General features: G+C 46.8%; 1 protein-coding gene across 1 annotated transcript in view; it reads left to right on the top strand.

The window, feature by feature from the left end:
• Positions 1–24,265, top strand: part of LOC119383555 (transmembrane 9 superfamily member 1) — a 126,850-nt gene that overhangs the window by 51,413 nt on the left and 51,172 nt on the right. The window contains exon 3 of the mRNA XM_037651772.1: positions 23,728–23,809. Within this exon, the coding sequence (XP_037507700.1) occupies positions 23,728–23,809 (82 nt within the window). The remainder of the gene's footprint in view (positions 1–23,727; positions 23,810–24,265) is intronic.

The following is a 24,265-nucleotide window of genomic DNA, read 5'->3' as shown; positions in this document are numbered from 1 at the left end:
CTTAGATTAGATTAAAGTGCATGTTAAAGAACTCCTCAGGTGGTCAAAATTATTCCGGAGTCCCCCGCTACGACGTGTTTCATAAATTGTACCGTTGTTTCGGCACGTCAAACGCCAGAATTTTAATTAAATTTTATCACTTGCTAAGGCCGATGACTGCCATGTGTAACGCTAATGCTATATGATATCAGCACACAGGTCTGAGTCGCGACTGTCTGATGGTTTGAGCGACCGCTTCTGCGGTGCTTCAAGATGCGTCAATAAACCAGCGTACCTTGAAATGCACGATAGAAACTTTTTTTTTTTTTTTATGAAAGCAACCGCGTAATGCACGTGATTGAAAAGTAATTTCGACTATACCATCTGTTGCATAAACTATAGTTGAATGCAACTTGAGAAGGCAGGAGAGGCCCCGCCCAAATGCCCGAAGCGCGGCAGCCGATTGGCTGCTCGACTAAAGAAACAGTCCCGCTCATCTTCCCGGCCACGTTCTCCGACGGCGGTCACCGTTGCCATATTTGGCGGGAAAAACTTGGCGGGAAAAAGTTTTGCCGTGGCTTACGTGTGACCTTAAGGGACAAGAAGAGAGCAGAGTGGGTCAGGGAACAAACGGGTGTTAAAGGCCAACTCCGGCGATTTTTCGAGGTCGATGGATCTCAATGAAATTCACTGGGTACGTTCCTTTGCACGTTTCCGTCATTTATGCCAAATTACAGGCTTGAGACATGCGCAGATTGCTTGCAAATGAATTTTAAAGATTGTCTGCAAACGCCCTCCTGGCTTCCCACAATTATTGGCAACATTGCGTCTGTGACGTCAGTATTGGGAAGGCGGCGGAAGTGACACAGCCGAGGGCACCGCTAACTTCGGCGCTTCGGCCGCTACAGCGAGCGTCTGCTGTGCACAAGGCGACAGACAGCGTTTGTTTGGCCGGCGCTTCGCTGGTCGTCCCGGCTGTCACAGTTTTCATACTCCGCGCCGGCGTGACCGGCATGCCTTGCACGACTTCCGGTTCGTTCGTAACAACGTCTACGTCATACGTAGACAGTACACTCGGTTGGGTTTCGGTTTCGGTGTTGCGCTTTTTTGCTTATTTAAAATTATTCTCCAATTTGCCGAGTATTTCTGCTATCGGGCCCGTAACAGGAGCGTCTCAGGAACATAAAAGCACCATTACTTTGACATGGCCAAAAAATCGCCGGAGTTGGCCTTTAAGGACATCGTAGTCGAAATCAAAAAGAAGAAATGGGCATGGTCGGGGCATGTAGCGCGTAGGCAAGAGAACCGCTGGTCATTAAGAGTAAGGGACTGGATTCCAAGAGAAGGCAAGCTAAGCGAGGGGGAGGCAGAAAGTTGGGTGGGCAGATGAGATTAAGAAGTTTCCGGGGATAGCGTGGCCGCAGCAAGGACAGGACCGGCTTCATTGGTGGAACACGGGAGAGGCCTTTGCCTTGCAGTGGGCGTAGACAGGCTGATGACACTGATGATGACTCGGCTACTCTTGAAATACCAGACCTGTTGGGAAAATTGGATAGAAATATGTGTAGCTTATATTGTGCGGAAACCTTAGCAAATATTCAGTTCACTGAATGACCACGGAACTTGATGTCTTTTCAAGGACGTTCGTCGTCATCGCCAATCCAGCGCTCGTGCTTTAATTTCGTATAAAGGATCCAAAATTTTTTTATGTGGACAGCTCCAGCTGGAATGGGAGGTGCGGAGTCTACAAGTGCACGGGTTCAGCATGTGTAAACGAGTAGCAGACTTCTGGGCGATGATACACAGCTAGAAGGATTCGTCCGGCAGAAACCGTACGGCACATCTTCCAGTAGAAGCAACAAAGCGGCTCTTTCTGCGCAGAGTTCAAGCTAGTTTTTCAGTGACAGCGTTCAGCAAAACTGACTTTAGACAGAATGTCTTATGGCCTCCCAACCTCGCTTCCTATGATAAAGTTCGGCCAGCGACTGAGGAACCTCACCATCAGCCTCGATATCTCTCCAGAAATGATTGCTGAAAATAAACACACACATTCACACCTTAACTGCTGCTGTGGTTCCAGTTCTGTTGTAATATTTTGTGTTTTGCAAATATTTATTTATATAACATGTTAATCGAAGCGCTGTTTGCTTTTGTCACTTACACGCGTTCCATAATGTTTTTCTCTGTGTTCTCAAGTTTACTGAAAACACCCTTGGCTGTGATAACGTCCTTGCAGTGAAGCAGTAAATCAGATCCAACGTTGCTCCCCCCTCCCTTTTTTTTATTTACTACATTTCTGCCTCTGGTCATATTTCGCTACATTTATTGGCTACTTTTCGAGATTCTTTGGCTACTTTTCACATTTTCGACCTGTCAACCCTGTCACCGGCCGTCCGGCTCATGACGTCATCTTGGAGTGCGCGCCCGTTGGTGCGGGCTCATATTTATCCGCCCTTGAGCCCCCCCCCCCCCAAAAAAAATAAATAAAAAAGAAGCCGCTTTCTCCTGCTTTTATTCTATCTTCTTCTAAAGTTGTACCAGACTTTAAAACATGAGCTAGCTGGTACACATTCATCTTTTAGTTAGTGCAGCGCTAACAAGGACAAAGTTAAGGAATGCAGCGCATGTCCTGTGCATTCCTTAACTTTTGTCCTTAAGCGCTTGTAGTGTTCACGCATTTTGCCCCAGTCGTTTTCTTTTTTTAATTTTGTCAGGGTTTAGGCTGCGGCAGCATCAAATCATTCGCACCATAATTTAATCGATGCACCTTGTATCAAGACAGCTACAGCAATTAACTGTTACCCTCCTCAGCGCTGCCTAACTCGTCGAACGCGCAGCCATCGCTGGTGACGGCACCGTGCGCACTGGACGGGTTGAGCTGTGGCCTCCGCAATCAACTCCGGCGGTGCACCGTCGGGTAGCGGTTACAAAGCGGATCGCGGTATGGTGCTCCGCCAGATGCCTCAACACTACCAGCCCTTCTTATTTGATTATCCTTTACGCCGAAAATCTGCAAACCTCAAGAAGTATGCGGACAAACAATAAGTATTTGAGAACGATCACCGATAAGCGTGAACTCGGCCAGTGCGGTTGCGTCTTCAGGGGGGAAGTTACAGCTGCAGACGCGTGGATCCTGGCGTTGATCGGATAGCGAGAGCCCGACGCTCACTGCATCGATGGCAAGCTGGAGCGACTCCGCTCGCCAGGTGCCTTATACATGCCTTACGCGATGTCGCAGCTTTACGAGTCGCCAATCGTTAGATTTGCAGCGCACAACGCAGCTAGGGCGATTTGTGGTGTCCGAGACAAGAAACCTGGAGATCAGCACTATCGCGTAACTCACGTCAACGCAACACGTTGTAACACTGGCAGACTACGCTCGCTGTCCACCGGATGTCCCTAAGTCTGTTAGTAAATTGTGGTTGTGTTCTCTTTTTGTTATTGATTTTTTTTTAAACAAAACAAATTATAAAGTGTTTCAACTATTAGGAGCTGCATTCGTTTGCACTTAGGTTTCGAAAAATGGTCAGTGACGTAGATTGGACCTATCCAATCAGATCAGTCGCCGATGCTACGTATAATGGGATAATGATACGTATAATGGAAGTGGGCGGTTGAAAACTCGTTAGGCTGAGCCGCTGCAATATGTAGCGATTCGCATGTTTAAAGCCTCGCAATAAATTATACACACTTGACGCAGAGAGCTTGAATTGGTCTGGAAATTATCCCCAGGACTTGCTCTACCAGCTCGACGCGTTTGTACAATATCGTCCAAATCATTCCAGGGTCCCTTTATTAAGCATACCACGGGGAGAATCATCGTTTAGTGCAGCGAACATAAAAAAATTATAGCAGCCTCGCACTAGAGGTGCCAAGCCTGAAGGAAGGGCGGAGCTGCGCGGCCTTCTTTGTTTCTCTTTATTTTTCTCTTTCTTTCCTTCTTTATTCTCTCTCTTTCTCTCTGTTTCTTGTATCCCTACTGAAACGTTCCGTATGCCGTTCCAATAATTCCATATGTTTCCATACGGAATCAGTATGTTTTCCGTATATTTTCCGTATGTTTTCCACATATTTCCGTAAGATTCTTACGGAAACATACGGAATTATTGGAATGGCATACGGAACATTCAGATCTCTTTTTTGTTTCTATTTCTTTCTTTCTTACTCTATTTCTTTCGCTTTTTCGATACTTCTTTTTCTTTCTATCTATTTCTCTCCCTGTTTTTTTTTTTCTCTCGCTTTCTCTCTGTCAAAGTTTTTCTGTCTTTTTATCTTTTTATGTGTTTATTGCCTTTATTTCCCTCTATCTTTCTTTTTGTCGCTTTCTTTCTCTATTTTTCACGTGTACGATTTCGTTTGACACTCGCCCCTGCTGTACTCGGTAGTGGCGGGCTTGCCCAATTCCTGTGGCGCATGCCCACCTGAGGAGTTTTGCACGACGGAGCACAAGTTACCGATAGCTTAAACAGCTTCGCCGTTAAAAATGACGGTCTCTATACTCGCCGTATCTGTGACAACGTATCATGAAAGACCGTAACGAAAAACCGTTATAATTAGGTCTTGAAGGTGTACTGGCGCAATGCACTAATGCTTGTCAACGAACCCGACAGAGTCGCAAATTCACCATCACCATCAACCTGACTACGCCCACTGCAGGGCAAAGGCCCCTCCCTTGTTTCGCCAATCAACCCGGTCCTGTGCTCGTTGCGGCCACCGCAAGCCTCTTAATCTCATATACTCGCCTAACTTTGTGTCTCCACCTCGCGAGCTTGCCTTATCTTGGAATCCAGTCAGTTACTCTAAATGACCAGCGGTTATCTTGCCTATACGCGCTACATGCTCTGCCCATGCCCATTTCTTCTTTTTGATTTCGACTACGATGTCCTTAACACCCGTTTGTTCCCTGACTCACTCTGCTCTCTTCTTGTCCCTTAAGGTTAGACATGTCATATTCATTTCCGTGCCTCGCTGCGTCGTCCTCAACCTTATAAGTTCTCAGTTAAGTCGAAAATTATCCGGAGCAATTTGCCTATGACGTCTCTCATAACTTATGCTTTGCTGAAGAACGTTGGAACAAGTAAATGAATTAATCGAGCAATCTTTAAACGAATTAATTAACGCGTCAGCGCCTTTTTTTTGCACTGCTTCTAAATGCGAAATGTTGACACGAGTACGTTACTTCGGTGCTGGTGTGAACATTTAGCACAGTAATGCACCGTAATGTCCAGCATCTTGCGCGTTTAACTGTCTGATTTGTTTTTTTTTTGTTTTTTTTTTTTAATTTTTACGATGGAAACACTGGCGCTACACGAAGACGTGTCTAAAGGTCACTTTTGTTGTCGGAAAGGAATTACGTGCTACGGAGGTAATCGGGTGGTTGATGTGTGGAATGGAATTGTGTGTCTTCGATGCGAAAATCAAAAGCTACGAAGCGGGTAAAATAAAGAGGGTGAAGACAAACTTGCGTCTCCGTGTTGAACAGTCGGCGCCATTATTATGCACTTTTAGTTCGTGGATGTTCTATATACACTTTTATTTCTCCCACTTCATCATCCCAGCATCGTTGCTTCGTTGACTTGCGCTTGCTTGCCGCTCGAGAATTATGTGCTTCCAGATTGCGGTGGAGCCCTTTAACGAGGATGGCCGGTGGAATGGGGATGCACGCGCTATACATTGCGCGTGCTTTCCCACTTGTGTATGATCGCGAACAGCTGTAGCTTTTTCAACTCGCTCTTATTTTTTTTTTACTATGGCGCCTGTTTACTAAGCGTTGCTTCTTAGTCGTACTCGATCCCTTCCCTTTCACTTCTCATCCTCCTCCTCGATCTCCAATGTCTGTTTTTTGTTTTCGATTTTTTTTTTATTATACATAAAGCGTCGCCGCTTAACGGTGCTGGTGTTTCTCACACTTCCCGAACGGGCGTAATTTATATAGCGAGTCCTTTATCGGCCAAGACCAAACGGGGAGTGTTTTCGGGAACGGCAGGATGAAGCGCGTCGGTGTGTTGAGAAAGGCAGTTTGCGGCTTCTAAGCCTGTCAAAAAGCAGCAGCAGCAGTAGTACTTACCTCAGTTTACCTTATTTCAGTACTTGCCTGGTTTGTTTTCTGTATTTCATTTTATTTCGGTTCCTACGTATGGCTTTTACTGTATGGGAACTTGTGGGGCTGCATCCTCTCCGTTGTGCGCGCCGCGCGAGAGAAGCTGTCTGCGCCGCGAGGCAGCCGTGTGTTGCGGTGGGACACGCCGAAAGGGTGATATTCATTTAGCGAGTTTAGCACGCGGTTGAAGGGGGACTTCTCATGTGCACACCGCTTGCCCAGCGGATGCGGTGCTGTTGTTTCCGCTAGCTCGAACGTACTTCCCCTCCTTTTAAGAACGTGACATATTTTTCTCGATCTTTCTTTTTTATTATTCTTTTTCTTTTTGTCTTTTCAATTTTCCCCGGATATTTTTTTTTGCTTTTTTTTTTCTTTCTTCTGCTTGCACTCTCGTCGCTGAAGGCAGGGCTTCAATTTCTCGCTTGATGCAGCGCCTCGAGACATTCATTTCTTTGTTGTTCTTATTTCCTTTTTTTTTGTTTTCTCGGAATCGTGGCGACAAGCGCAGTTTGTTAGCTGTCGTGTGTACAACCTGAAAGTGTGTAATTGGTGGCATATTGCGCGTGCGGCCGGAACATCGCCTGGTTATCTGCGACAGTGGACGCGGGTACGCTGCACCGCGGCCACCGAAACTTCTAAGCGACTTCTTGGGGACGTTCTTGTTATGCCGCATTTTTTTTTCTATTTCAACTTTTGTTTTTAGCTCCCGAGCCTCTTGAATAGGCGTGGTAGCTATTTTTTTTTTCTTTTTCTGGGATGGGGAGGCGGCACCATTTGATTATGATGATCTTACATTTCTTTTCTTTGATGCTATGTATGCTCATTCGCTCTAAGTTGTTGCTTTTATTAATTCTTTCTTTTACTTTTTTTTTTTCTTGCTGTTATGAGACTTCCTATTTCTGCTTCTATGTCACGTGAAATGCTCGAGTTCGTGCTGCTACACCTGCTCTACATTATAGGACCCCCCCCTCTCTCTCTCTATATATATATCTCGAGGACACAGGTTCGATTCCCGGTCACGGCAGCCGCATATCGATGGGGCCAAAATGGAAGCACACTCATGTAGTACACATTTGTGCACGTTAAAGAAAACCAGGTGGTCTAAATTAATCCGAAGCCACAACTACAACGCGACTCATAAACATATCGTGGTTCTTGCACTACCTCAGACTTTAATTTTTCTTTCTTTCTTTCTTTCTTTCTTTCTTTCTTTCTTTCTTTCTTTCTTTCTTTCTTTCTTTCTTTCTTTCTTTCTTTCTTTCTTTCTTTCTTTCTTTCTTTCTTTCTTTCTTTCTTCCCCGCTGCAATGATCGTTTCCTTCTTGAGATGTACTTATCCCTAGAATAACGTTTTCTTGTAAGCATGAATGCAGGTAACCATGGAACGGCTTGTTTCCTAAGTACCTATAACACACTCCAAGCGATATCAGTAGATGCATATTTGCTTTTCTTTCTCTCTCTCTCGTACAGTGTTTTTTATCTTGACACGTGCTGGGTGAACGAGGCGCAAGAAAAAAATTAATTTCGGTTCTTTTTTTTTTTTGCGCTCGGTCTCCTTTATTCGTCTTCCCTCTTTTTCCTATCTGGCTACGTAAATAGTGCAAGGGAACAGCGTGCATGCACGGTTTCGCACTCGCCAATCCACGCGCTTGTGTGAATTCCACTTGGTGCCGCCGACGTCACCGCGCCAACGTCGTCCCTTCTCTCTCCGTGTACGCGTGCGCACTTCTAACCGGCGAATAGAGACGATATGGGGCGTTCATAATAAATTTTAATGGCTCCGGCGGCGTCGCGCGAAATTGCCCTCGCCAACTTGGGACGAGACTCTTGTTAGTGGAGAAGCACCTCTCTTTACATTCCTCGCTCCGTGTACACGCTTCAATCGCTTTTTATTCGTATTTCTCTGGTGTCGCAGCTCGTGAACTGCATATAGCCCTCCACTCTTTTCACTTTTACACGCGTGAACGCGCCTTCTGTGTACCACCAGCTCGAGGTTTCGGGGAGCGTGCAAACTGCATTGTCATCCGCCCCGCCTTCAACAGATAAGTCGCTCGGCTAGGTCCGCAGGCAAAACGGTTAACGGTCCTCTCCTCACCTCCTTCCCTTCGAGTTTGTGTTTCTTTAATATGTTTTTTGTTGACCTGGCAGACGCCTCCCTCCCTCCCCCCCCCCTTTTTTTCTCTTTTTCTTTTCTTTTTCCTTATTAGTATTGCATGCTTACAGATTGCGGTGTGCGCGCGAAAAAGCGTGGGAAAAGTGAACAAGCGTCGTCGCGTGGGCTATTCTCCCGGTGACCACCACCACGACCACGCGTGGTTTCGCGAGCTCGTTTTCGAGTCGCGAACGAAGGAACCGAATCAGCGGGGCGCCACCGTTAAGTGGTCGCGTCGCCTATATACAGTAATAATCGTTTCGCGGAGGTTCTCGCTCGAGAGAATTGGATGGCAGCGGTCCGTGCCGCGTGGTCAACCCTGCATTATGTGTAGCCGCCCGCGTGTGTACGCGCTCCGCGTTTTTTTTTTCCGCGAAAACCTCCCGGTGCGCGCGCGTTCCCCTTGACCCGGTGTTTTTTTTTTTTTCGTCCTTTCTTTTTTTTTCTACGAAAGCGTGCGAAAGTGACTTCCCGTTTCACGCGGTCCTCTTATATTACGAACCTGTGGTTCGGCTTAATTTTATTTTTCTCTCTCTCTCCCGGCTTGTTGTTCTCCGCCGTGCCCATCGCGAAGGTGCCAGCAACCGCGCGAAAATACGTCTGTAGGGCGAATAATTTCCCGCGTGCGTGTGAACGTCCACGGGCACTTTGAGAAGCGTGGAAACATTTGTTTGCGTGGCTATGTGTGAAGAGCGTTATCGTACGCCTAGCATTCGGCGCTTTCGTTTCGAGGAGACGTTTAACCATGTAATCATCTGTCGCCTCTTTCTAGAAAAAAATCGCGGAATTACTCCACATTTCTCGTCTTCCAGCTAATTTTCGCGCATATATTGTATATACAGATTGGAAAAAGGCATTACCTACACGGTTTGTCTATGTAATACTTAAAACAAGAAGATCGACGGTAGAGTGCTCAAAAAAGGCTTTCTGCGCACGCATTTACAGTGATAAGCAAGGACACGTGAGCCACTAGATGAAATGTGTGTGCTGTAAAAAAAAAGCAACAGCCTTGATTTACAGTCTGAAATGAGTTGATGTGGCGGACTTTTGGATATTGTTTTTTTAATGAAGAATGCAGATGGCGGCTATCCGGACGAACGAGGTTCACAGTTGTCGGTGGTTGTGTACCCTAGGCACAAACGTCTTGTGCATGTGCGTTTATGTTTGTCCTTTTTGCGTACGCATGTTTATATAACCAACGAGCACTCCACGGCCTGGACGCCGTACGGCGGTTTGAGTGTGCGACTGAACTACGCTGACGTCTTGCGGTAGGCGATGCCCCGAAAATGGGCGAAAATTTTAAACGTTCCCAGACGCTTATAGTGCCTACACCAAGGAGATTTCAAAAATACAATTGCTAGATTGGAAACGACTCGTGTATGTGAAGACGGACCTCCGCCACCTTTTGAGGGGCATGATCGAACTATAGCGTCCAGCAATAAAGAAGCGCTTTCCCCACATTCCATCACTCTATACAAGATGGCTAATTTTGTCATAGAAATACTGCTTGACCTACATGTTGGTGTTACTGGCTTCCCAGGTGTTGAACAAAGTCCTGCAGAGTCCAGCGGCTCGGCTTGGCCCCGTTGTAGGCAAGCATGAATATTCGCGCGCGCCTGAACCGTAGGGATAAGAAAAGTATACTACGCACGACTACGCCGCATTGTACACCTGTAAAGGGCGCTTCACCATTTTTTGTTGTGTGAAGCAGTGAAGCGTATTTATTTTACGCTTTAAAGTGAGAATGGCAGACTGGGCTTGTTGGTTACACATATTTGAAGTTTTAAGGCGCGAATAAGACACGGACGAAGAATAGGAACACACACACGGAGCGCCACTTCCAACATAGATTTATTTCGAAAGAGCACAGAACATATATATCCACCACGCGCGCCGTCAACGTGCCTCAATGCGCAGTCGCATTCAAGTAGCGTAACTCTTTTGGTGATAATGAAATGGAGGCAACGCTGACGCATAGGTCACCTGATTCGATTATTTTCTTGGCTTCAATAATTAGTCGCACTGATTATCTGGACTTCGGCCGACTTACCGCGCAAGCGCCTAAAGTTCGGAACGCAATGACAATCCCGGCAGTGTATCGCGAGGTGGCCCTCTCTGCCATTCTGACGTTATTATTATGCTGTCTTAGCCTGTCATTCAGGCACTGTTCGGTCTGGCCAACGTAAGTTCTACCACACGACAAGGGGATCTCGTAGACCACGCCCTTCTGGACAGCTTACATACTTGTTCTTGTGGTTGATAATGCAGGCCGGAGCTTTCCTGGGGAAAGGGTTAGTCATCTTGCAGAGCCTGGAGAGTTTTAACGGGGCAGAGAAGACCACCTTTACATCAACATGATCGGCAATCTTTTTCAAATTGTGGGATACGCGGTGTACGTAGGGAATCACAGCAAGTTTGACATTGCTCTGGGGCGGCTCCTCACTTTCGTGGCGGTTCCGCGACTTCCTCAACATCTTCTCCGCCACAGACACCAGAATGTGCTGTGGGTAGCCTGCCTCCTCAAGACGGTCAACCTGCTTGAGGAAACTGTCAGCTGCTCTGTGTGGGCAAGATTTCTTGAAAGCATTCAGCAGGCACATGTTGGCGATGCTACGTTTAACAAGCTTAGAATAGGACGAGCTAAAAGGCAGCAGTGGTTTCAGCACCTCCCATCGGACAAGGAAGGTGGCTTCGCTGTCTTTCCACGGGACCTTTACAAGGTGAAAGCGCTTGAAGCGTTGAGTTCTGTGTTTCAGTGCCGCGAGAACGTCCAGATCAAAAAGCTAAAAAGTGAAGCTAAGAAGCTCGGCGAGAGTATGAACTTATCAAAGTTGGTTAGAGACATCAAAAGTAGCAAATCAGATACTCTCGAGGTCTTCTTCAGTGCAAAGACCCACAAGGAGAGTTGCCCCCTCAGAGTAATCGTGTCAGAACGTAACACCTGGCAGAAAGGTCTCGCCGTCTTCCTGCTCGATAAGTTCCGGCTTCTTACGGTTGACGATCCCTATCGGGTGAAAGATTCCAGTGAAGTAGTTGACTTTCTTTCCGGTCAAGCAGGGGTAGCCCTGGATGCTTTTTCTATTGACCTGAAAGACTTGTACTATTCAATGCCGAAAGATGCGTTGCTTCAGTGCGTCCAGGACAGCATAGACCGATACGGTCCCCTCTCTTTTCAAAATGACGCAGGTATCCCAGAAGGAAAATTCATGGCAATGCTAGAACTGTATCTGAGTTCGACCTATGTGGAGTGGGACGGTAGCCTATACCTGCAAAAGAGCGGCGTCTGTATAGGGTCCTGTTTAGCACCTTTTTTAAGCGACCTGTTTTTAGCTCGCGCTGGCAGGACCATTTCCAGCCTTCTCGAAGGTAGCGGTGTTATCAAGGTGTTTAGATTCGTAGATGATTTTTTAGTCCTCATTGACAAAACGTTGACGGACACCGACCAAGTCGTCACTAACACCTTGACAACTTTTAGACATGTTTTATCTCCCTTAATAGTGACGCACGAACTTTCGGTAGATTCGACTATAAGATTTTTAGACCTAAGACTGTTTTTAGCAACTGACCATGCATGTTGGCAATATGAGCCTCGTGCAAACAAACCACTACTGCCTTTTAGCTCGTCCCATTCTAAGCTTGTTAAACGTAGCATCGCCAACATGTGCCTGCTGAATGCTTTCAAGAAATCCTGCCCACACAGAGCAGCTGACAGTTTCCTCAAGCAGGTTGACCGTCTTGAGGAGGCAGGCTACCCACAGCACATTCTGGTGTCTGTGGCGGAGAAGATGTTGAGGAAGTCGCGGAACCGCCACGAAAGTGAGGAGCCGCCCCAGAGCAATGTCAAACTTGCTGTGATTCCCTACGTACACCGCATATCCCACAATTTGAAAAAGATTGCCGATCATGTTGATGTAAAGGTGGTCTTCTCTGCCCCGTTAAAAACTCTCCAGGCTCTGCAAGATGACTAACCCTTTCCCCAGGAAAGCTCCGGCCTGCATTATCAACCACAAGAACAAGTATGTAAGCTGTCAGAAGGGCGTGGTCTACGAGATCCCCTTGTCGTGTGGTAGAACTTACGTTGGCCAGACCGAACAGTGCCTGAATGACAGGCTAAGACAGCATAATAATAACGTCAGAAATGGCAGAGAGGGCCACCTCGCGATACACTGCCGGGATTGTCATTGCGTTCCGAACTTTAGCGCTTGCGCGGTAGTCGGCCGAAGTCCAGATAAATCAGTGCGACTAATTATTGAAGCCAAGAAAATAATCGAATCAGGTGACCTATGCGTCAGCGTTGCCTCCATTTCATTATCACCAAAAGAGTTACGCTACTTGAATGCGACTGCGCATTGAGGCACGTTGACGGCGCGCGTGGTGGATATATATGTTCTGTGCTCTTTCGAAATAAATCTATGTTGGAAGTGGCGCTCCGTGTGTGTGTTCCTATTCTTCGTCCGTGTCTTATTCGCGCCTTAAAACTTCAAATACGCTTTAAAGAGAAAGCTGCTGTACTAAAAGTTGTGCGTTTGAATAGTGCTTCACCCACTGCTGTCGTGTGAAGCGGTAAAGCATCTCTTTGCACGCTTTGCCGAGAAGTTCATTTGAACGATGTATTTCAACAATCGTATCAAGAGATGTTCTGTCTGTAAAGCGTGCTTCACACATTGTAGTAGTGTTACGCGGCAAAAAAAATCTTTGCGCTCTACCCAGGAGCAAATTTCTACAACCGCCATGTATTTCAAATACCGTACGAAGACGTGTAGTGCCTGTAAAGGGTGCTTCACCTTGTGCATTATTGCTATGCGGCGAAATGCGTTCATGTAACGCTTTGCCGAGAAGCGAACTTTAGCTGCCGCCATGCCGCGTTTTGTTTGCGCATTGTCTGATTAACCGTCCCATCGAAAACACTTCGTAAACTGTGGCCTTATTGGGTTGCGTAAACATTGCATTGTATTCTATACTGGCAGAACTTCACAGCTCTCATGAGATTTATCTTCCTACTGTTCTGTGTCGATCCGTCTCGTGACAGCGTTATATAAGCACGGGTTTTTGCGATAACATCTTCTCTGGGGACGATTACACTTGTTGCTGAGCTAATTCCACGCTTTGTTTTATGTCGGGGTAAGATAAAAATATGGAAAATGGCGCTGCTTGATTCTTGTCTAGAGACCTTGGTATGACGGCGATGATGATGATGTGTCTATGATTTTTTTCAAACTGACCAGTGTCACTTAACTCCGAGCCAGGAGTCCTGATTTTTAATAAAATTAGTGGGTGCGTGGCGGTAAATTGGAGAGATGCGTTATTAGTACCTAAAAGTGTACCTCTAATTACTTCTATGGCTAGCATTATCCCACATTGTGAAGTCAAATTTATTTCAGATCCTAGTTCAAAACAACATAAAGAACAAATATACATAAGGTGGTTCCATAGCACTAGGCTGCAAGGGAACCTTCTGTAAGGGAACCTTCTGTCAAAGATTACCAGTAAAAATAACCTTATTAGCAATAATGGCAATGTTACTGTGAAATTTGTGTTGTAGTAGAACTAGGGAAAGTCAGCTTTAAAGGTAAGCGAAAACTATGTGGCAAGCAACTTTCTTTAAAAAAATCTAATATAATGCAAGGAGTTTAGTAAGTAAGAAGTCGATGGCTTTTTAAGTAAACCTATCGAAGAAAACAGTGTTTGATATGGGATCGTAATGAGTTTTCAAATATATAAAGCATAAAAATCGGCCGTGTGTTGTCCATAATTAGTTCGGGTAACAGGTACAAAAAATTTTCCATTTGACGCAAATCTAGTGGGGTTAGTGTTAAAGATCATCAGAACAATATGCACTGGATGGTATAAAATGGATGTGACTTAAATAGCGTTATGGCGAGATGATATTTAAATAAACAACCAATAGGGAGTATATCGAAGTTATAAAGCAATGAAGATGCAAACAGTCCGACACGGAGTGCTAGCGCGTGCGGACTGGCACCTTGCCTTTTCCAACTCTTAGCTGCTGTCTTAGTCCATGCGCGTGGTATAAGAGTGCTGCGCGTGTAGCTCAAGCAACTCAAAAAGAAGGGGGGGGGGGGGGTTGTTGCACGTTAAGAACCAAATGCAGCACCCCTACTGTGAAACCTGAGGAAGTGCGTAGCACGGGTTACCCAGCGATTCCCGTTCGTAGAGTTCTCACTGCTCCGTTTACCGAACCGTCGATTACGTCAGTGTTTGAGGTATGCATGCAGGGTTTCCCCGGAACGAGTATATTCTTTAAAGAGATTGGCGAACTCGATATGCGACACGCGCGCTACTTTTTGCTGCATTTTATCGACTTTCTGCTTGTTACGGAAATTGAAATACGTGTCGTCTGCAGCGAGTTTCGTCACGCTGTTTCGTCTGCAAAGATGTAGCGACGAATGCGCCGGAGAAGCGTGAGAAGTGCTAGTGGGAGGAGCGTTCGCGCTTTGGAAGATGCGGTGGCGCCATCTCTTGCGCGGCACGGGAGTTAGGCGCATGTTTCTGGGGCGTTTTTAACCATTTTAAGTTAATTATTGCGATTATTTCTTGGCTATTTCTGTTAACTATATCATTTTAGACCTTGTTCGTTCATTTTAACCCGGTTTTGCGCATTGCTAGCCTTGTTATGGTCTGTATTGGGCGCTTTACTGTGAACGTGATGACTCCACATGAGATTCATGGACGACAAGCCCGCGCTCCGTACTTAAAATCACGTTTAAGATGTGTTGGTGGCCACTGTTCATTCCTGTGCTGTGCTACATGTATCTCGTTATGATGACTTCGCTTCTGGTCTGTGATGATTTCTTGCTGAGTAACATGAACGTGCCCACATGATAAAGGATTAGTGAACTGGGCTGATCACGGATTTGGCGTTGACAAGCGGGTCGCGTAATGGTGGTTACCGTTGGTTACCGCGGGCGAACGGCCATCTAATCATATGTTGCAAAGACGTGTTGCACAATATTCGCCCGTTTTATAGCTTTTAATTAACACCTTTTCATCGGAATATGCGTTGTATGTGCATCATCTTGTATCAATAAAACATGGTTGATCCCTCCGTCATAGGAATTGGAATGACACGAAAGTAAAGCGTGCCCTTACAGAAGTAACTGAATGTTTACTGTGCATTGATATAAGAGAGTTTGCACAATGTATATTGATGTCTGGCAGCTATAGCACCGTTTAACGTGGATGCACCCACTTGATGCTTGGTGGTACATCTCCATGCCGACGACTAACGTCCATGTTCAACGATTCAACAAACCCTTGTGGTAGCTGTAGTAGTTGACGGTGAAAGCGTAATCAGAGAACGAGGTGTGATAGCCAGAAGAGCGTCGCATATTGGACGCAGAACTTGGTCGCCATCCCGCGGCATGTTAAAATGTGATTGAACACCACGGCCGGACTAGAGGGAAACGCAAAGCGCGTCGTGCCGCCCCGGTAGCCCGGCCACGATTTTTCAGGAGCAAGCGCGTGAGCGGGGAATGCGGCGTTCCAGGTGAGGCAGGCGCACAGCCAGGTGAGGCAGGCGCACGTCGCAGAGCTATGAGCGAGGCCGACGCTTTTGCGACGCTTGGCTAAGGTCGCCACCTCGCGGTGTGTTAAGGCATTGACAAAATTGAACTTTTGTTGAAAACGCACCGAATGGGAGGGGCGTGTAACGCGTTGCAGGTGCTAATCGCGGAGGCCATAGTAATGACGAATTACTTTACCGCTCGCAGAAGGCAACATCACCCCGCCGACCGGGAGACTGGTAGATATAAAATGCGCGTTTGTAAAGCCTCTAGGTCTGTGACCGTGGCGCAGTGGATAGCGTGCCCGGCATCTGTTGTAGCCGACCGAGCGGTCGTGGGTTCGATGCCCGTTGAAGGAACTTTTCTTTGCCATCTGATCGTGTATATTTTACGACGTAATTTCCGTGACGGATATACGTCACTGAAGTCTTGGTGGTCCCCGGCATAAAAGACTTTCGTGTTAAAAACGCTGTGCAATATGTTTCTGCGTACGCGCGGACGAAGGCATCTGAGCACTTATCCAAGCCGGTTATAGCTGGTCCGTTAGGCTTTAAGTCAGGCAGCCGCTTGCTTTCTAAGACTAGCGTTTTGTTGAATTCAAATCGGGGGATTCTGTCGGATAACTCAAAACACAACCCTGAGCACGTTGTTTGCGTGTTCGAGAGCTTATACAGTGTTTTGACGTCTACATGCCTGCTTAATTACGCACGCAAAGCGTTCAGAAGGTCGCGAGTTCGCATTCTCACGTTTTGTTCGTGGACGGCTGTGTACCGCTTCGTACGTACGTACTGTATGGCACTAACGCGTGCCTAGGATACGCTTTCCTGCTGTAGACTTGCCGCGCTGTACTGCAAAATGCGCAAGCGTTGCAGTGGCCGCGCGTCAGTCTGAACGGCACTCCTCTCCCATCTCCGCCTTTGCGTGCCCGCGTACGTGTGTGTGTGTGTGTGTGTGTTGTGTGTTGTGTGTTGTGTGTGTTGTGTGTGTGTGTGTGTGTGTGTGTGTGTGTGTGTGTGTGTGTGTGTGTGTGTGTGTGTGTGTGTGTGTGTGTGTGTTAGCACCATTGCTGCTGGAACCATTGGCGCTCACCGTGTGTCCCTTTGACTCCTGCGGTGGTGTCCAGAAAGAAAATTGCTGCTACCGGCTACGATGTTACGATGTGCTTAGTGATGCGTTCATATCCGTTTGCGTCAGCGTATGCGGCGCGTTATCTTTTCGGCGCGGCTGTATGCAGAAACCACGGTTTCAACACCTCCGAAAGAACGGTTACTTGCAAAAGCGTTTGCTTGGTTGTCTCTTCTTGCCTGTCCAACTACGCTTTGTTCTCTTTATCTTTTGCTTTATCTTCCTTTTTTTCTGTTACGTTGTTTCTGCGCCTCCGTACTACGACGCGCAATGCAGTTGCTGCGTGGGCGTGGTCCACGTGCTATATATTCCCACTAATGTTTTTTTTTTTTTCCTTTCCTTATCTCGCGGTTTTTTTAACCGTTGTCGCGGGGCTCTTGCCTTCTGGTCCCAAGTACGTGCCGCCCCCAATCTGTGCAAACAGCTTCTTCTTATCTCTGTGCAACCGGACAATTAGTTCTGCGTGCCTAGGTCGAGCATTTTTCTCCTATTTTCCTTCGTCTTTCGAGCGATTGGCCGCTATCTGCCCAACGAAAATGACGCGCTGCAGCGTGCTACAGCATCTCTCCCTCTCTCATTGCCCCCGTATGCGCCCGCTACTGTCATTACGATAATTAATCGCTGAATTGCGCCGACGTTCCGTATATTTTCAAGGAACCTGCAAATTGCGAAACGGTTGCTTGCAAATTTTATTGCCTCTTTGAAGAGACGTGTCTGTACTTGCATCTTCAATGTCCTATGTTTATCTCCCGGTCATTTTTGGTGCGGTGAACTTTTTAATTAAAAAGATTGGTGGTGCGCTCGTGCGCTGTTTTCTTTACCGCCTTTGAACTGGAAAGGTGTACCTTTATCTCCTTGTTTACTGTACCAGAAATTACTCAGAAAAAAACAGCATTCATACTACATTGCAGTGTAGATTTATTTGTCCATCATTCTACCCCGGACTGGAATATACTTTATCCCCATTATGTTGTGCTTATCGATATTATCAAAAGATGGGGTTTAGTCAGTGCTCGAAGACTTGAAAATGTAAAAAAAAAATGCATTTATGCAACTACCATGCAGTTAGCGGAAGTAGCTTCGGTGTTTGTATAAATGTGGTTTTTGTAAACTACCCTGTTGAACTACTTTGAGTATTGACAGAAATGGTGTCAGCTATCGGTGTTATCTACCCAGAGACCGGGTGAGGAAATTATGCTAGAAACGTACGTTTAGCCGTTGTTACCAGGGCTGTTTCGTCGCACTAAACAAACATTGGGATCGAGTGCGGCGAGCTTCACTGTGCGTGTGCGCGCCGTTTCCCGGCAAGCAAACTTCTCCGCAAGGGTGCTCGTAGGCAGGAGAAGCCAGCTTGCAAGGCCATTTGTGCGCTTCCTGAAAGGGCCACTGGTCGTCTTCACTTATCAGTTCCTGACATTCCCGGCCTCTCTGAGGCGGTGCCTCCGACCAGTGAGCGTGGCGTACGCTTTGTCTTTGGCAACGCTCATTGGCTGAAAGCACCGCCTTCATCCAATGAGCGTTGTCCTGGGAAGAGGCTTCGAAAGCCAGAAAACACGCAAGAAAAGAAATGGAGGTGGTAATCACGCTTTGAGGTTTCCGCACCAACTCGCCATGACGTCATAGATTTCGACGACGTCTACTAGGGCCCGCCTGACCCTTCCTTAGTAGAGACTGCATTCTAAGGTAGTCAGAGACATGTCACGACGAGAATAAGGAAATGTCATTGAACCAGTTTGGCCAAAATACGAAAAAAAGAAGAGGAAGAGACTGAAATCCGTGACATCATGCCGACATTCAGGTGCTGAAGTTTCAGTGCGAAATTAAAAAAAAAAAATGTTGCAGTGGCTTAGCTCGGCTATGCCAGGATAACATAGCGTTAGCAAAGGTTCAGCTGATTGTTCTTAGCTTTCCTGTTTGTCTACGATTAGCTTGATTATCATGCTTACTGCTGCTACAATGACACATACATGGTATACATATTATGTGGCACATGTATATTTATTTTGCCAGGCAACTACTTCGGGATCCGATGAGTTAAGCTTCTCCGCTCTTCTGCGCCGTTGAGCAGCATTTGCGCTCTCCTTTTCCATGGCTAAACCACGCTGGCAAACGCCAGTCAGAGACGCTATCACGCGGCTCCAGCGCAGTGTCAGACGGCGACTGCACAGCGAAGGCGAATAGCTGCGCGCGCGCCGGCGCCAGTACGTCTACCTCGGCTACGACGTCACTCCTCTGGAAAGCACAGACCGGCGGCAGCGAGTCACGCGCGGCAGCGGCGGAGTGCGCGGGAGGTGCCGGCTCCGATGCGCCAGCTGTGTGACATCACTGATCCTCGCGCATGAGCAGCACGGCTTTTGAGGAGCCACGCGAAACTGGCTCGGCTAGGCCAGTGTAGCTAATGCTACAAAAAAATTGCAGTGGCTTAGCTCGGCTATGCCAGGATATACGTAGCGTTAGCAAAGGTTCAGCTGATTATTCTTAGCTTTCCAGATTGTCTATGATTATTAGCCTTCTGTCCATTCTTCGTACGCTGAACCGCTAATTGCCAGGCAACTACTTCGGGATCCGATGAGATAAGCTTCTCGGCTCTTCTGCGCCGTCGAGCAGCATTTGCGCTCTCCTTCTCCATGGCGTTACCCACCTGCAAACGCCAGTCAGAGGCGCTATCAGCGGTCCCAGCGCAGTGTCAGAGGGCGACTGCACAGCGAAGGCGAATAGCTGCGCGCGCGCCGGCGCCACTGTGTCTATGGCTACGACGTCACTCCTCTCGAATGCGGCGCAGACCAGCAGCGGCGAGCCGCGCGCGGCGGTGGCGGAGTCTGCGCGCACGCCGGCGCCAGCGTGTCTGCCGCGCCTACGACACCACTCCTCCCCAACGCGCAGACCATCAGCGGCGAGCCGCGCGCGTCGGTGTCGGAGAGCGCGAGATGCCAGCTCCAGTGACCCAACTGTGTGACATCACTGATCCTCGCGCATGCGCAGCACGGCTCATGACCCTCCACGCGAAATCGGCTCCGGCTAGGCAAGTGTAGCTAACGCTACAAAAATGAAACATTGACCTTCACGTTTTATTTAATAGTCAGCCTATGATCATGAAATTAAGGCAAGTAGAGTTCTCACAGAGTAATGTACCACTCTGTACGACGAAGAAAGAGTTCTTGAGGCGAAACTGCGCTCGCTCAGGCGTCCTAATAAGTCACGGAATCGGGCACAGCACTGACGCGCCCTCTGTCGTGAGAGTCCACTAGCAGAGAAGGAAAAACGTGTGCGTCGCGCTCTCCGACGAAGCTCGCTGGTTCAAGGCCATTCGGCGCCGATTCGCCGTTCGCGCTTTACGCCCAAGCGGGTGTTTCTTGAGCGTTCTCGCTGGCTCCGTATTTTTTGGTAAACTAACGAAAAAAAAAATGGTGTCACGTACAGGAAAATCACCTAGTGATATATCTTGTAGGACGCGCAATCTATAATTTTTGATAACGTCGATAGGTTAGGTGGGACATGGGAAAACCTTAGATGCCTCATCAAACGCAAAATTTGGCCGCCGGCGTCGGCGTCCCGCGTCGGCGGCGTCAACATGAGTTAAGCAAAAGGTCATAATCACGTGGTGACGTCACCACGTGATCTGTGACGTGATCATAACGTCACAGATCACAAAATTTTGTGATGTCATGATGACGTCACACGATGTGACGTCATCACTGACATCGTCGCTTTGCACGGCCTCCGTGATCGGTGTGCCGATCACGGAGGCAGTGCAAAATCAGGTGAGGTGCAGAAAGCTTGCAGTGCCTCCAATCCTGGAGACAGTGCAAAACCATGTTAGGTGCAGAAAGCTTTTGCATGGAGGTGAGGCAGGACAGACACACTGACTGAAGAAAAAAGAAGAGATGGCTTTCACCTTCGAGTCGTCTCAGGCTAATGCATAAGGGACCCTGTGAGTTTTTTGAACGAATGATGGGACTGAGAAGTGCTTCTCGCAAACGAATTTATGAGGCGTGAGCTCTCGATCTTTCCTTGGCATGGCACCAGCCCCTGCTTCCAACCTTACCGGATCACTAGGAACATTGAAGGTAATTACCTTCTACTTGCAGGATGCGTACCGTCTGTTGCAGTTCAGCACGATACATTTCCGCCCCATCCTAAAGGAGCACTGCTGGAAGTCTGCAAAGTGCTCTTCTTTGTTCACTGAGCAATACTTCTTTCTCCGTGCCTTTGTTGCGACATGAAAAGCACGCACAAAGATAGAGAAGTTAGCGCCGCCGGCACAACACGAAAGCCACTGAGTGCGCTAAAGAGATAGAAAGCTTGCAAATCGCAAAGGAATGTGCTACAACTTGCTCCAGGCCAGTAGCCAGGGGGGGGCCCAGGCCCCCCCCCCCCCCCGAGACTTTTATGACACATGGTGTTTTATTGAAAATAAATCATGAAAATGGGTGTTTTTCTCAAATAGTCGAGGCTTTCAGCAAGTGCCCCCCCCCCGAAAAGAATTCCTGGCTACAGGCCTGACTTGCTTGCACGAATTAGGAACTTCCCTCCCAAGGCCACCTACGCAAGCATGCGCACAACATGCGAGCAATTAGCGAGCGGCCCATGCATGCGGCAGACGTCATCTGCTCAGGGGCCACAACTAGCAGCTCGTTTCAGTTGCGGTACGGCCTGTAATTAGGGCAGTATGTATTAGTAACTGCAGCTAAAATATCTGTCACATCTACCAATTGATGTTACAGAGAGAAATCTTGAGAAATTTTACAATGTACGAGGCAGTGTCACGATTTTTATGCGTTGCGCCCATAGAAGAGCATGTAGAAGAGCAGATGGCAACACGCCTGAAGTGTCATCTGTCGTGCTGCGGCAAAAACCTCATTTCCTCTGCGATGCCATTGTGCCACCTTCGCACGCTGCGGTGGCCGAGCAGTTTCTCCACCTCAAATACTTCTTTCCCCGTGGTCTGAACTGATTTAGCATTTTGCCTTTGTGCCCCTTTCAAAAGAGATAAAAGGAACATCACTGGGACACTTAATATTTCATTCTGTTTTTAATATTTAACTGTGTTTTCATTCTGTACATTTAATATTTCATTCCCGGCCAATGTTCTAGTCTGTTTCTTCTTTGCCCTTGCTCTCATAGACGCGTGCTTGCAATTCTGTAATAAAAGCTGAAGCCCTAACGGCTGCATTTGACTTGTCAAGTTTCAACCTGATACGAAACTAGAGATATTATAGCTGTTAATCAGGTAAGCATGTGTCAATGAAACTGGCATCTTCTGCCTATAAATGTCACTTACAACATTTGTATTTCATATTTTTACATCCTTGATTATTTGAAGGAAAGCTAATAGTCGCATCGGTGTCCTAGAAAAACAGTATTTTGCATTTGCTCAACATCTCCCAAGCGGCACAGCTGGAGTCGACCAAAATTTTCGCGTGCTCTCAGAGAGAGAGAGAGATAATAAACTTGATGAAGAAATTCACATGAGCAAGGCCAGCGTTGGTGAGCACCTATACTCTACAGTTATTGGTCTGCTCAGTCCAAGAGTCCATCTATATTAGTTACCCTTCCCTTCATTCCATCAAGTTGAAGCTGAACAGTTCTGCCTCCCAGTGCAGTGAGCCAGGATGCGGTATGGATGAGAGCAAGGGTGTGCCTGTGCATGCCCATACAATATGATAGAGCATGGCACACTTTTCGCGGCGGAGCCATTTACAAAAGTAGAGCTTTGTACCGATTCGAATGTGTATACATGTTTGTAGTTTCCAGCATACCATGGCTTCTTCTCGCATGAGAGCATTTTGTGGCATGCAAGAAGAGTGTTCTTTAGAAGTGGTATAATGTGTGTATATACTGTAGAGGTTAACAGTATTGGCTCAGAATGGAACTCCTCATTGCAGCGTTTCATCTACATCTGCTCATGTTGTCATTTAACCATTTTGAAATATTGTATACAAAACTACCCGAGAATGATGCTTCACAACTTTTAGAGGCTAAAACATGTTTCCTAGAATGCTTTGCAAGGAGTCTTTTAAGAATTAACATCCAAAAGCACCCAGCGGCGTCTGGCTGAGCACCAATCATGGCATGTACGTCGTCTTGCCACACGCGATCTTTGTCTTCGCCTCTTTTTTCTTTCCACGGCATCCCTCTGGCGGCATTCCCATAAGTTCTAAAGTTTAGATATGAAAGTCATGCTGCTCTACAATACCGAGAGGTAAATCACTGGGCAGTCATTGGATGAGCTTGGAGACGTGCCGTGCAAGCCTGTCTTGAGAGGTCATTGTTTCACAGGTATGGTGCCGCAGCGAGGCTGAGCTTGATGGTATGACCATGCTGGTTTAATAACTTTAAAATGCAGTAAAACGGGCTATTACTCTACCTTCCGTACAGTTATCCTTTGTGTTAAAGCACCCACCAAGTGGTGACCATTAATGTTACCATTGCTGATTTAATAACTCTAGCAAATGCTTTTACTGAAAATGTGGTTGCAGTGAACAAACACATTTATCACTGTAATATAGTATACTAACTTGTGCTACGACTGCAGTGTACAGCTGGCATGGTAAAATGCTGTGCATTGCCTTGGTGCACCAATGCAGAAGCAATGTATAGGACAATGTTTAGCCTGTGACATAACACAGGAAACTCAACTGTGTATTGGCTGGCTAACTTGTTGCTGTCGTGATACTCGTTCCCCACAGGGTCAAAAATGTGGGTTTGATGGAAAATTAGTTCCTTGTGAATTTTATAACTGAAGTTGCTTGTACAGTGTTTACTGCTCTTTTAAGATGTATCTTTTACAAAATGATGGTTTTAGACGGATATGGTTGTTAAATGTTTTTTTTTTCTTTCTTCTTATAGATCGTCCACCGGAGCCTAACTTTGGGGGAAATCCTGGATGGTGATCGAATGGCAGAATCAATGTATAAGATAGAATTCAAAGGTACGTCTCATTATGAATTTATCCATGTCATACCTTACCATGGCCCTGTGGAGAACACGCAGACCTGTTTTGAAATTATGGTCATTTCTTTTCACGGTTCAGCATTGCACTTGCTTTTACATATTGGTGCCTTATATCAAGCACTGCTCCAGTATAGAACATCTCTTGACAGAGCCAGTGAATTTTAATGCATTGAAGTTAGCTGTAAAAATAGTCACTTGCTGCTACCAGCTTGCCTCCTAATAACTGTGCAGTAATGCATGCTGTAGCTCAAGTCATTGTTATTCTGAAAAAAATTTTTAAGCCGGAGTTGGTTGTCCCTGTGCATGGTTCACTGGTTTAACAATGGGGTTAACAGGGATACTACAAATCTGAAACACTTAAATGCGGTTCTGGTTAGACACTGTATTCACATGCAAAATAGGAAACACATTTTTGAACTTTGTGCTTGTGCAG

This window comes from Rhipicephalus sanguineus, chromosome 2 (assembly GCF_013339695.2).
Source record: "Rhipicephalus sanguineus isolate Rsan-2018 chromosome 2, BIME_Rsan_1.4, whole genome shotgun sequence".
Classification (NCBI taxonomy): domain Eukaryota; kingdom Metazoa; phylum Arthropoda; class Arachnida; order Ixodida; family Ixodidae; genus Rhipicephalus; species Rhipicephalus sanguineus.
The sequence above is the reverse complement of the archived record's forward strand: the minus strand, read 5'-3'. Positions and strand labels throughout refer to the sequence as shown.